Raw genomic sequence first — 13551 nt, 5'->3', positions numbered from 1 at the left:
TTTAGAACCACATCTAACTGTATTATAGTTTTCACTTTCACCATCAGACAAAATTTAGAAAATTCAAGACAAGGTAAGTTTATTGTATTTACTCATATTTTTGCTACCATGTTTTTACATCTTCTCTGATATTTTAAGGTTCTTTTATTTATTTTCTGTTTAGTTAATTTCCTCTAGCCATTCTTTGTAGTGGGTCTGCTGGTAACAAATTCTCTCAATTTTTCCTCTTCAGAGAATGTCTTGACTTCCCTTTCATTTCTGTGAGCACCTGAAAAATATTATGCTACTATCTTCTGGGTTCTATGGTTTCTGGTGAGAACTCCACTGTCAATCTAATTGTTTTTCCCCTATAAATGCAGTGTTCTCTCTCTCTGCTTCCAGGATATTTTCTTTTCTTTTTTTTTTTCTCTTGAGACGGAGTCTCACTCTGTCGCCCAGGCTGGAGTACAGTGGCATAGTTTTGGCTCACTGCAACCTCCTTCTCCCGGGTTCAAGCGGTTACTCCCGCTTTAACCTTCCAAGTAGCTAGGACTACAAGGCACACCATGACACCTGGCTCATTTTTGTATTTTTAGTAGAGACAGGGTTTCACCATGTTGCCCAGGGTGGTCTCGAACTCCTGACCTCAAGTGATCCACCTGCCTCAGCCTCCCAGAGTGCTGGAATTACAGGCGTGAGCCACTGCACCCAGCCTCTTTGAGTGCTTTTTCAGCTTGACTCTTTCTTCTCTCTTTTTGACATGTGTGTCCAGTGACACACGGGTTAGATTTTGCTATAGTCTCACGGGTCCATAAGGCTTTGTTTTTTGTTTCATTTTGTTTTTCCTATTTTCTCGCTATTGTTCAGATCAAGTAATTTCCACTGTTCAGTTTTATCATAGTTGCATTTAAATCTTTGTCAGGTAATGCTGTCATCTAAGTTTCAGCACCTGTTGATTATCTTTTGCATTGTTTTTGTTTCTGTTTTTGTTTTGAGACGGAGTCTCGCTCTATTGCCCAGGCTGGAGTGCAGTGGCATGATCTCGGTTCACTGCAACCTCCGCCTCCCAGGTTCAAGTGATTCTCCTGCCTCAGCCTCCTGAGTACCTGGGATTACAGGCATGTGCCACCATGCCCGGCTAATTTTGTATTTTTATATTTTATTTATTTTTTATTTGTTTTTGTTTCATAAAATTTATTTTTATTGTCTTCATTTCAACAAAATCACTATGTTGATAAAATCAGAATTTCTACTTTTTATTTTTTTATACTTTAAGTTCTAGGGTAACTGCACAACATGCAGGTTTGTTACATATGTATACATGTGCCATGTTGGTGTGCTGCACCCATTAACTCGTCATTTACATTAGGTATATCTCCTAATGCTATCCCTCCCCCGCCACCACCAGAATAGGACCCAGTGTGTGATGATCCCCTTCCTGTGTCCAAGTGATCTCATTGTTCAGTTCCCACCTATGAGTGAGAACATGCGGTATTTGGTTTTCTGTTCTTGCGATAGTTTGCTGAGAATGATCATTTCCAGTTTCATCCATGTCCCTACAAAGGACACGAACTCATCCTTTTTTATGGCTGCATGGTATTCCATGGTGTATATGTGCCACATTTTCTTAATCCAGTCTATCACTGATGGACATTTGGGTTGATTCCAAGTCTTTGCTATTGTGAATAGTGCCACAATAAACATACATGTGCATGTGTCTTTATAGCAGCATGACTTATAATCCTTTGGGTATATCCCCAGTAATGGGATGGCTGGGTCAAATGGTATTTATAGTTCTGGATCCTTGAGGAATCGCCACACTGTTTTCCACAATGGTTGAACTAGTTTACAGTCCCACCAACAGTGTCAAAGTCTTCCTATTTCTCCACATCCTCTCTAGCACCTGTTGTTTCCTGATTTTTTAATGATTGTCATTCTAATTGATGTGAGATGGTATCTCATTGTGGTTTTGATTTGCATTTCTCTGATGGCAAGTGATGATGAGCATTTTTTCATGTGTCTGTTGGCTGTATGAATGTCTTCTTTTGAGAAGTGTCTGTTCATATGCTTTGCCCACTTTTTGATGGGGTTGGTTTTTTCTTGTAAATTTGATTGAATTCTTTATAGGTTCTGGATATTAGCCCTTTGTCAGATGAGTAGATTGAAAAAATTTTCTCCCATTCTGTAGGTTGCCTGTTCACTCTGATGGTAGTTTCTTTTGCTGTGCAGTAGCTCTTTAGTTTAATTAGATCCCTTTTGTCAATTTTGACTTTTGTTGCTGTTGCTTGTGGTGTTTTAGACATGAAGTCCTTACCCATGCCTATGTCCTGAATGGTATTACCTAGGTTTTCTTCTAGGGTTTTTATGGTTTTAGGTCTAACATTTAAGTCTCTAATCCATCGTGAATTAATTTTCGTATAAGGAGTAAGGAAAGGATCCAGTTTCAGCTTTCTACTTATGGCTAGCCAATTTTCCCAGCACCATTTATTAAATAGGGAATCCTTTCCCCATTTCTTGTTTTTCTCAGGTTTGTCAAAGATCAGATGGCTGTAGATATGTGGTATCATTTCTGAGGGCTCTGTTCTGTTACATTGGTCTATATCTCTGTTTTGGTACCAGTACCATGCTGTTTTGGTTACTGTAGCCTTGTAGTATAGTTTGAAGTCAGGTAGTGTGATGCCTCCAGCTTTGTTCTTTTGACTTAGGATTGTCTTGGCAATGCGGGGTCTTTTTTGGTTCCATATGAACTTTAAAGCAGTTTTTTCCAATTCTGTGAAGAAAGTCATTGGTAGCTTAATGGAGATGGCATTGAATCTATAAATTACCTTGGGCAGTATGGCCATTTTCACAATATTGATTCTTCCTATCCATGAGCATGGTATGTTCTTCCATTTGTTTGTGTCTTCTTTTATTTCACTGAGCAGTGGTTTGTAGTTCTCCTTAAAGAGGTCCTTTACATCCCTTGTAAGTTGGATTCCTAGGTATTTTATTCTCTTTGAAGCTCTTGTGAATGGGAGTTCTTTCATGATTTGGCTCTCTGTCTGTTATTGGTGTATAAGAATGCTTGTGATTTTTGCACATTGATTTTGCATCCTGAGACTTTGCTGAAGTTGCTTATCAGCTTAAGGAGATTTTGGGCTGAGACGATGGGGTTTTCTAAATATACAATCATGTCATCTGCAAACAGGGACAATTTGACTTCTTCTTTTCCTAACTGAATACCCTTTATTTCTTTCTCTTGCCTGATTGCCCTAGCAGAACTTCCAACACTATGTTGAATAGGAGTTGTGAGAGAGGGCATTCCTGTATTGTGCCATTTCAAAGGGAATGCTTGCAGTTTTTTGCCCATTCAGTATGATATTGGCTGTGGGTTTGTCATAAATAGCTCTTATTATTTTGAGATACGTTCCTTCAATACCGAATTTATTGAGAGTTTTTAGCATGAAGGGCTGTTGAATTTTGTCAAAGGCCTTTTCTACATCTATTGAGATAATCATGTGGTTTTTGTCTTTGGTTCTGTTTATATGCTGGATTACGTTTATTGATTTGCATATATTGAACGAGTCTTGCATCCCAGGAATGAAGCCCACTTAATCATGGTGGATAAGCTTTTTGTTGTGCTGCCGGCTTCGGTTTGCCAGTATTTTATTGAGGACTTTTGCATTGATGTTCATGAGGGATATTGGTCTAAAATTCTCTTTTTTTGTTGTATCTCTGTCAGGCTTTGGTATCAGGATGATGTTGGCCTTGTAAAATGAGTTAGAGAGGATTCTCTCTTTTTCTTTTGATTGGAATAGTTTCAGAAGGAATGATACCAACTCCTCCTTGTACCTCTGGTAGGATTCGGCTGTGAATTCGTCTGATCCTGGACTTTTTTTGGTAGGTAGGCTATTAATTATTGCCTCAGTTTCAGAGCCTGCTTTTGGTCTATTTAGGGATTCAACTTCTTCCTGGTTTAGTCTTGGGAGAGTGTAAGTGTCCAGGAAATTATCTGTTTCTTCTAGGTTTTCTAGTTTATTTGCGTAGAGGTGTTTATAGTACTCTCTGATGGTAGTTTGTATTTCTGTGGGGTCGGTGGTGATATCCCCTTTATCATTTTTTATTGCATCTATTTGATTCTTCTGTCTTTTCTTCTTTATTAGTCTTGCTAGCGGTCGAACAATTTTGTTGATCTTTTCAAAACACCAGCTCCTGGATTCATTGATTTTTTTGGAGGGTTTTTTGTGTCTCTGTCTCCTTCAGTTCTGCTCTGATCTTAGTTATTTCTTGCCTTCTGCTAGCTTTTGAATGTGTTTGCTCTTGCTTCTCTAGTTCTTTTAATTGTGATGTTAGGGTGTCAATTTTAGATCTTTCCTGCTTTCTCTTGTGGGCATTTAGTGCTATAAATTTCCCTCTACACACTGCTTTAAATGTGTCCCAGAGATTCTGGTATGTTGTATCTTTGTTCTCATTGGTTTCAAAGAACATCTTTATTTCTGCCTTCATTTTGTTATGTACCCAGTAGTCATTCAGGAGCAGGTTGTTCAGTTTCCATGTAGTTGAGCGGTTTTGATTGAGTTTCTTAATCCTGAGTTCTAGTTTGATTGCACTGTGGCCTGAGAGAGAGTTTGTTATAATTTCTGTTCTTTTTTATTTGCTGAGGAGTGCTTTACTTCCAACTATGTGGTCAATTTTGGAATAAGTGCGATGTGGTGCTGAGAAGACTGTATATTCTGTTGATTTGGGGTGGAGAGTTCTATAGATGTGTATTAGGTCTGCTTGGTGCAGAGTTGAGTTCAATTCCTGGATATCCTTGTTAACTTTCTGTCTCCTTGATCTGTAATGTTGACAGTGGGGTGTTAAAGTCTCCCATTATTATTGTATGGGAGTCTAAATCTCTTTGTAAGTCTCTAAGGACTTTCTTTATGAATCTGGGTGTTCCTGTATTGGGTGCATATATATTTAGGATAGTTAGTTCTTCCTGATGAATTGATCCCTTTACCATTAATGTAATGGCCTTCTTTGTCTCTTTGCATCTTTGATGGTTTAAAGCCTGTTTTATCAGAGACTAGGATTGCAACCCCTGCTTTTTTTGTTTTCCATTTGCTTGGTAGATCTTCCTCCATCCCTTTATTTTGAGCCTGTATGTGTCTCTGCATGTGAAATGGGTCTCCTGAATACAGCAAACTGATGGGTCTTGATTATCCAATTTGCCAGTCTGTGTCTTTTAATTGGACCATTTAGTCCATTTACATTTAAGGTTAATATTGTTATATGTGAACTTGATCCTGTCATTGTGATATTAGCTGGTTATTTTGCTCGCTAGTTGATGCAGTTTCTTCCTAGCATGGATGGACTTTACATTTCGACATGTTTTTGCAATGACTGGTACCTGTTGTTCTTTCCATGTTTAGTGCCTCCTTCAGGATCTCTTGTAGGGCAGGCCTGGTGGTGACAAAATCTCTCAGCATTTGCTTGTCTGTAAAGGATTTTATTTCTCCTTCACTTATGAAACTTAGTTTGGCTGGATATGAAATTCTGGGTTGAAAATTCTTTTCTTTAAGAATGTTGAATATTGGCCCCCCACTCTCTTCTGGCTTGGAGAGTTTCTGCCGAGAGATCTGCTGTTAGTCTCATGGGCTGCCCTTTGTGTGTAACCGGACCTTTCTCTCTGGCTGCCCTTAACATTTTTTCCTTCGTTTCAGCTTTGGTGAATCTGACAATTACGTGTTTTGGAGTTGCTCTTCTCGAGGAGTATCTTTGTGACATACTCTTTATTTCCTGAATTTGAATGTTGGCCTGCCTTACTAGGTTGGGGAAGTTCTCCTGGATGATATTCTGCAGAGTGTTTTCCAGCTTGGTTCCATTTTCCCCGTCACTTTCAGGCACTCCAATCAGATGTAGATTTGGTCTTTTCACATAATCCCATACTTCTTGGAGGCTTTGTTCATTTCTTTTTACTCTTTTTTCTGTACACTGCTCTTCTCGCTTCATTTCCTTCATTTGATCTTCAATTGCTGATACTCTTTCTTCCAGTTGATTGAGTCGGTTACTGAAGCTTGTGCATTTGTCACGTAGTTCTCGTGTTATGGTTTTCATCTCTGTCACTTTTAAGGACTTCTCTACATTGGTTATTCTAGTTAGCCAATCGTCAAATCTTTTTTCAAGGTTTTTAGTTTCTTTGCGCTGGTTACGTAGTTCCTCCTTTAGCTCTGAGAAGTTTGATCGACTGAAGCCTTCTTCTCTCAACTCGTCAAAGTCATTCTCCATCCAGCTTTGTTCCGTTGCTGGCGATGAGCTGCGTTCCTTTGGAGGGGGAGATGTGCTCTGATTTTTTGAATTTCCAGCTTTTCTGCACTGCTTTTCCCCCATCTTTGTGGTTTTATCTGCCTTTGGTCTTTGATGATGGTGGCGTACTGATGGGGTTTTGGCGTGGGTGTCCTTTCTGTTTGTTAGTTTTCCTTCTAACAGTCAGGACCCTCAGCTGTAGGTCTGTTGGAGTTTGCTTGAGGTCCACTTCAGACCCTGTTTGCCTGGGTATCAGCAGCGGAGGCTGCAGAAGATAGAATATTGCTGAACCACGAGTGTTGCTGTCTGATTCTTGCTCTGGAAGCTTCGTCTCAGGGGTGTACCCCGCCGTGTGAGGTGTGAGGTGTGAGGTGTCGGTCTGCACCTAGTGGGGGATGTCTCCCAGTTAGGCTACTCAGGGGTCAGGGACCCACTTGAGCAGGCAGTCTGTCCGTTCTCAGATCTCAGCTTCCGTGCTGGGAGATCCAATGCTCTCTTCAAAGCTGTCAGACAGGGGCATTTACCTCTGCCAAGGTTTCTGCTGCTTTTTGTTTAGCTATGCCCTGTCCCCAGAGGAGGAGTCTACAGAGGCAGGCCGACCTCCTTGAGCTGTGATGGACTCCACCCAATTCATGCTTCCCAACAGCTTTGTTTACCTACTTAAACCTCAGCAATGGCGGCGCCCCTCCCCCAGCCTCGCTGCCGCCTTGCAATTAGATCTCAGACTGCTGTGCTAGCAATAAGGGAGGCTCCATGGGCGTGGGACCCTCTGGGCCAGGTGTGGGATATAATCTCCTGGTGTGCCATCTCCTAAGACCCTTGGTAATGCACAGTATTAGGGTGGGAGTTACTCGATCTTCCAGGTGTTGTGTGTCTCAATTTCCCTTGGCTATGAAAAGGAATTCCCTTCCCCCTTGCGCTTCCCAGGTGAGGCAATGCCTCGCCCTGCTTCAGCTCTTGCTGGTCAGGCTGCACCCGCAGACCAGCGCCAAGTGTCCGACATGCCCCAGTGAGATGAACCCGGTACCTCAGTTGAAAATGTGGAAATCACCTGTCTTCTGTGTCGCTCACGCTGGGAGCTGGAGGCTGGCGCTGTTCCTATTTGGCCTTCTTGGGCGCGACCCCCCCCCCCCCCCCCCAATTTTGTGTTTTTAGTAGAGACAAGGTTTCTACATGTTGGTCAGGCTGGTCTCAAACCGTCTGCCTCGACCTCCCAAAGTGCTGGGATTATAGGCGTGAACCACTGCGCCCAGCCTATGTTTTGTATTGTTTTAAATACTGTTCTTGCTAGGATGAGTGATTTTCTGTTAAAACTAGGTATTTTCATATTATGTTCCTAGACTCTGGTTATTATCTAAACCTTCTGTTTCCACTGGCTTTTATTGACATTGCTTTGGCAAGGTCATAGGGGGTGCCTCATTACTTCCAGGTGGATGTAGAAGTCAAGGGTCCCTACTCAGCCTCTACTGACGCATCAGGAAGAGAATCCTTCTTGTTTTTGGTGGGTGGGGGGTAGAAATCTAGCTGACACCACTGGGATGGGTGTTGGGGCATGCCCGGTCTAGCTTGGTCTAGAAGTCTAGCTTGACACCACTGGCTCCCTACTCGGCCTACTTTGACATTGCCCCAGTAGGGCATTGGAGCTCCTCACTATGGTTTATGAGCTGGAAGTCAAGGCTCCTCACTTAGCTTTCGTTGGTGTGGGTGGTGGTGGGGCAAAACTGTTCACTGGGTTTGGCTGGAGTGGAGCAGTTACTGTCAAAAGTTTTCCGTCTTGCCAGGCTGTCCCTTTCTTGTTTCTTTGGCTAGGGAGAGCAAGCTTTTGTTGTGACTTTGTCTGTGCCAGTTGGCATTTCCAGCTTGCTGCCTTCTTTAGCTCCGAGTCTGGGATATATTAGGCAAAAGTATTATCTGCTGTATGCTTCTGTAAGTGGAAGTCTTCAAATTTGCCTTTTTGACTCATTTAAACAGTTTTGTAAAATGTATAATCATTATTGGGCAAAGTGTCCCATAAAATGTACATACCATGTGATGCTTTGCATAATATTGTGTTCAAGAGGACTGCTGGAAAATAACATCTTTATTTAAACTGAAATGAATTGTTCACATTATTAATGAAAACTTTTCCCCTCTAGGAAATAATGCAAAAGGTGTCCCAAGGCTCCTGACCAGTGAACAAAGATTTGAGAAAGACAGCCAAGCTCATGTTTTCTCCTGATCAAGAAAATCATCCATCTAAAGCACCAGTAAAATATGGTGAACTCATTGTCTTAGGGTAAGGTTTCTCCATTTGATAAGACACACAGTTTAATAATATATGCTAACTTTGGCATCTAGGCTGTAAGTACTTTTTTTTGGAATTGGTAGTGTTACCAAATCAGGAAACTCTTTTAATTCTCATATTCATGCTATTGTTTAAAAGCACTCAAATATGACATAAACTTTGTCTCACCCTTACCCGCAAAGAGGGCAAAGTTTCTTAAAGATGAAATGGAAAGTCTGGGCATGGTGGCTAACGCCTGTAATCCCAGCACTTTGGGAGGCCAAGGCAGGCAGATTACCTGAGGCCAGGACCAGCCTGGCCAACATGGTGAAACCCCGTCTCTACGCAAAACACAAAAATTATCCGGGCGTGGTGGCACATGCCTGTAATCCCAGCCACCTGGGAGGCTGAGGCAGGGGAATTGCTTTAACCCTGGAGGCAGAGGTTGCAGTGAGCTGAGATTGCGTCACTGTACTCCAGCCTGGGCAACAGAGTGAGACTCTGTCTCAGGGAAAAAAAAAAAAAAGATAAAAATGAAATGAAATGAAAAGTGTATTTGTCCACTGTCACAGTCATTCCATTTGTCTTCCCTATCCCATGTTTTGTTTCAGCTGACTTTACCAAAAATTCCCTTTCCCTTGCCTGCTTTAAATCATTTCATGTAGGTTAGTCTTCATTTATTCTTTTGCCCATCTAAGGTAGTTATTGGTTTGTGCTGTACATTTTGGTTAAAGGAGTTGTATATATGTATGGTGACAGCATAATGCCTCTGAAGCCCAGGACCTAGCTACTTGTTAGCTCCTAAAGTAATTTCATCCATGTAACTCACAGAAATAGAACCTGAAGATTGAGGAATAGATGATTCTGTTATTCCAAATTATTTCAATTTGTTCCACTTAAACTTGTTGTAACTATCAAAGTGGAGACACAGTATTAGCCTTTCTTAACTAGAGATCTCAGAAACTAGAAAATTGCTCATTTTAGGCTGGGTGCAGTGGTTCATACCTGTAATCCCAGCACTTTGGGAGGCCAAGGTGGGTGGATCACCTGAGGTCAGGAGTTCAAGACCAGCCTGGCCAACATGATGAAACCCCATCTTTACTAAAAATACAACAATTAACTGGGCGTGGTAGTGCATTTCTGTAATCCCAGCTACTTGGGAGGCTGAGGCAGGAGAATCACTTGAACCCAGAAAGAGGACGTTGCAGTGAGCCGAGCACTCCAACCTGGGCAACAGAGCGAGACTCCGTCTCGAAAAAAATAAGAAAAAAGAAAATTGCTAATTTTATTTTCCCCCTGCTGTTGCTCTGCTTTTGCCTAAAAAGCAACTCGAGATATTGCAGTATGAGAGTCAGGTTAAAGTGAGAATGTGTTGTTTCAGATGAGAGAGTTAGAGAAACTGGGGAAATCATATGGAGTTACTGAGCTTGACTAGATGTTAGGAATCTTAGAATCCAGTGCTTGTTCCAGCACTGCTAGCTGTGTGACCTTGGGCACGTCACTGATCCATCCTGGGCTTTAGTTTCCTCCTCTGTAAAAATGACAATTAGACAAGATCTTCTAAGGCCCTTTGAGACTTAAAATTCTTTTCTCAGAAACAAAACTTTAAAAGGTGATAAATTTAACATAGTAATTTCAGTATTAGAACTTCAAATCACATAGATTTTAATGGTATCAGTGACAAACAGCTCTTAACTACCAAAAATTTTCCAGATTAAATTCTTCTAGCAGGAAATTTGAGAGTCATTTGAAGAATAGTTTAAAATTTAGCTTATGGTTTTAAACTGCCAATTTTAGCCTATAGGTTCCTCAGTTAATCATTAGCAACAGTAGTTGTCTCTGTGTCTGGTACTTGGTGTCCTAAAATGCAAATACTTTTTCTTCTCAACCCTCTAGAAGTGAAGCTAGACAAGGTTTCATGCTATTGCTACTTAGAAAAGAGCTTTGAACTACAGGAACGCAATGTGGGACTAAAGAGTGAGATCCAGAAGTGGGATGAGTCATGCAACTCAGGGGACAGTAGTTAAGGGGCAGTGAGGAATTGACAGTAGGGCTGGTGGCAACATAAAGCCTAGAATAGCTAAAATAATTATTAGCTAAGGGGCTGTACTTTGGACTTACAGCAAGGCTAGCAACATTACCAAGGGCTTTCTCCAATACAAAGTGTTTTATTTTTTTGTAAAGGGTCAGTGTAGTTTCTATATATGGCAGTCATTGAGTAAAGTCTCTTCTTGCCAGCCACAATTACAGGCCATTTTATAATCACTTCTCCTCCAACCTCAAAACTGTCCCTATTCCCTGCTTCATTTCCCCCTAGATTGACATATGGTAGATCATCAAACCAAAGATTTATCAGGGGGTGGGGGCAGGGGAGGTGGACAGTGAATGAGGAAAGATGATTATTAAGCTACTGCTTATGCCTCAATGAAGCAGTAAAGAATGACATAACCACATGACAAACATACTTAAATTCAAATTCTGGCTTTGCCTGTGTCACTTCAGAATATAATTCTTCTGAGTCTGTTTCCTAACGTGTAAAAATGGGGACAGTGATTTCAATCTGGTAGAATTTTTGCAAGGGTAGATTTAGTGAGGTAATGTGCGTGGGATAACATTCAGTAGTGCCTGGTATATAGTAAACACCCAAATATTTTTATTTTGTTTTTAACTTTTTTCCATTGGTTTAGTACTTGCTTGCTTACCTTTAGGATGTACGTGTGTGTGTGTGTGTATGTGTACATATTATGGAGAAATGTTCATAAGATCTGAAAAACAAAAGTATGTTTACTACTTAGCAAACATGTCTATTGGACAGGTTCTGCTAATATAATGAGAGTGCATTTGTACATTCAGGTAGCTAAGACTTAACAAGTCTAAAAATTCCTTACTTCAAAAGTTCAGCTGTTTAAAGTGTTTGGTTCACAAATAAAGGAGATTGTGTTTTAAACAATACGTACTATACTTTTTAAAGGTTGTATTAGCACATGCAAACAATTCACCTTAAAAAAACAGAATGAGTCATAAGGAGTCAGACATGCCATTAATCAGCTCTTAATTATCTTCCATAAAAGAGGGAAGGAAAAAAATAAAGATAACTTGAATCTGTGTATAATCCAAAAGGTTCTCTGTGACTTGGAATGAAGCCAGAAAAAGAATCTCATTTTGTTTCACACACTGGCACCTGGTATGAAGATCAACAGTTGCTCAAAGGAATTTTAAATAATTATAATGTGTTAATAGATAATTAATTGGGAATTGATTCTGCAAGGCAAAGTCAAACATTTGTTTTATAATTGTGCAGTTCTTGCAAGAGATCACCTATACTTTTTTTCCCCCCATCAGGTATAATGGGTCTCTCCCAAATGGCGATAGAGGAAGGAGGAAAAGTAGATTTGCTTTGTTTAAAAGACCTAAGGCAAATGGGGTGAAGCCCAGCACTGTGCATATTGCTTGTACTCCTCAGGCTGCAAAGGTAAAAAAAAAAAAAAAAAAAAAAAAAAAAAAAAAAAAAAAGCTACATAAATTAACTTGGAGAAATTGAAAGACTTTTATGTGTTGTTTATATTCTCTAGCATTCCCCTCACATTTCTATTTCAGAAATTTCCTTTTGTTTGGATTGGAGAAGAGACTTTGGAGACATGGTATTTGAAAAGCCGCCATATGGAAGGGGAATTGGACTTTAAAAAAAAAAAAAGACAAACCAGGATCAGTGGGTGGAAATTAGAAGGAAATATTCTCTTTCCTTATTAAAAGAGGTGGGGTGGGGGACAGGGCTTTATCTAGTACCTAGAATTAGGCAGCTGTCTGCCCTGAGAAGTGGAAAGTTCCCACTCTGTTACTAGAGGAGCCTCCCTGGGCTGGATGAAGAATGTGATGTGTAATATGTGTATTCAGGTATTAGAAGCATGTTTGGGTGAGGTAATTTTTAAACTAAGAGTCTTTACCTAAGATTCTGTGTGTTGGTTGTATTCATTTTTGGTTTATAACTTCATATATTTTAGCATAGTACCTTGCACAAAGTAGACCTCAATAATTATTAAATTGAATCAAAGTTATGAAAGCAATATCCAACTGCATCTACAATATAACTTCCCCACCCCCAGCCTATTTCATGCTTCTAGCCGCATCGTCTTCTTCTAACAAAATTTCCAGAAGCTGGACCACCATTTCAGGATACTTGGGCTTTTCCTAGAGCGACAGACAAGGAGGGGGAATTTCACATCTTTATATTTTCTGTGAATTTGTCTGCTTCCAATTTTATAACACAGACTTTATGTTATAAAGAATTTGATATTGTAATGAGCAAATAAGAAAAATTACAAAGAGTTCTTTGACTCCTGGAAGTACCTGTATCTTTAGCTAAGTAGCCCTAGAATGTACATTAATATTATACCATCTGAAGCATATCTTTATAAGTTAAATAAACAAGAGACAGAAAAATTGGCATATGATGTGGTTTTAGGTCACAGCTTCAGTGTCTGAAGGTAACTGGCTTCTCAGCTTTGTTTTATTTTTATTTATTTATTTATTTTTTGAGGCGGAGTCTTGCTCTGTCGCCCGGACTGGAGTGCAGTGGCCGGATCTCAGCTCACTGCAAGCTCCGCCTCCCGGGTTTACGCCATTCTCCTGCCTCAGCCTCCCGAGTAGCTGAGACTACAGGCGCCCGCCACCTCGCCCGGCTAGTTTTTGTATTTTTAGTAGAGACGGGGTTTCACCGTGTTAGCCAGGATGGTCTCGATCTCCTGACTGACCTCGTGATCTGCCCGTCTCGGCCTCCCAAAGTGCTGGAATTACAGGCTTGAGCCACCGCGCCCGGCCTCAGCTTTGTTTTATATCCAGTTTGATTTGTGAAAGAATCCTTAGGCCTTGACTAGGACTCCTCTGTTACTGTTTGGGAACCAGTTAGTGCAGAAAGGGGACAGTTTCTTTTTGCTCCTTTGGAGAGAAGGAATATGCTAAGCAGGTGGTGGAAGTAAACCTCAGATTGATTCAATCTGAGGAGCTTCTTACAGTATCTCCCCCAGGAGTGCTCTTGACATTTT

General features: G+C 40.7%; 1 protein-coding gene across 2 annotated transcripts in view; it reads left to right on the top strand.

Moving 5' to 3' along the window:
- The window catches only part of PELI1 (pellino E3 ubiquitin protein ligase 1), a 65804-nt gene that overhangs the window by 41702 nt on the left and 10551 nt on the right, over positions 1-13551 (top strand). For both annotated transcript variants that reach the window (XM_023224136.2, XM_023224135.2), the window contains 2 exons: positions 8382-8521; positions 11852-11981. In XM_023224136.2, coding sequence (XP_023079904.1) covers positions 8451-8521; positions 11852-11981 — 201 coding nt within the window. In that variant the 5' untranslated portion in view covers positions 8382-8450. The remainder of the gene's footprint in view (positions 1-8381; positions 8522-11851; positions 11982-13551) is intronic.

Source organism: Piliocolobus tephrosceles, chromosome 15 (assembly GCF_002776525.5).
Source record: "Piliocolobus tephrosceles isolate RC106 chromosome 15, ASM277652v3, whole genome shotgun sequence".
Lineage (NCBI taxonomy): Eukaryota > Metazoa > Chordata > Mammalia > Primates > Cercopithecidae > Piliocolobus > Piliocolobus tephrosceles.
This window is presented reverse-complemented; position numbering and strand designations above follow the sequence as displayed.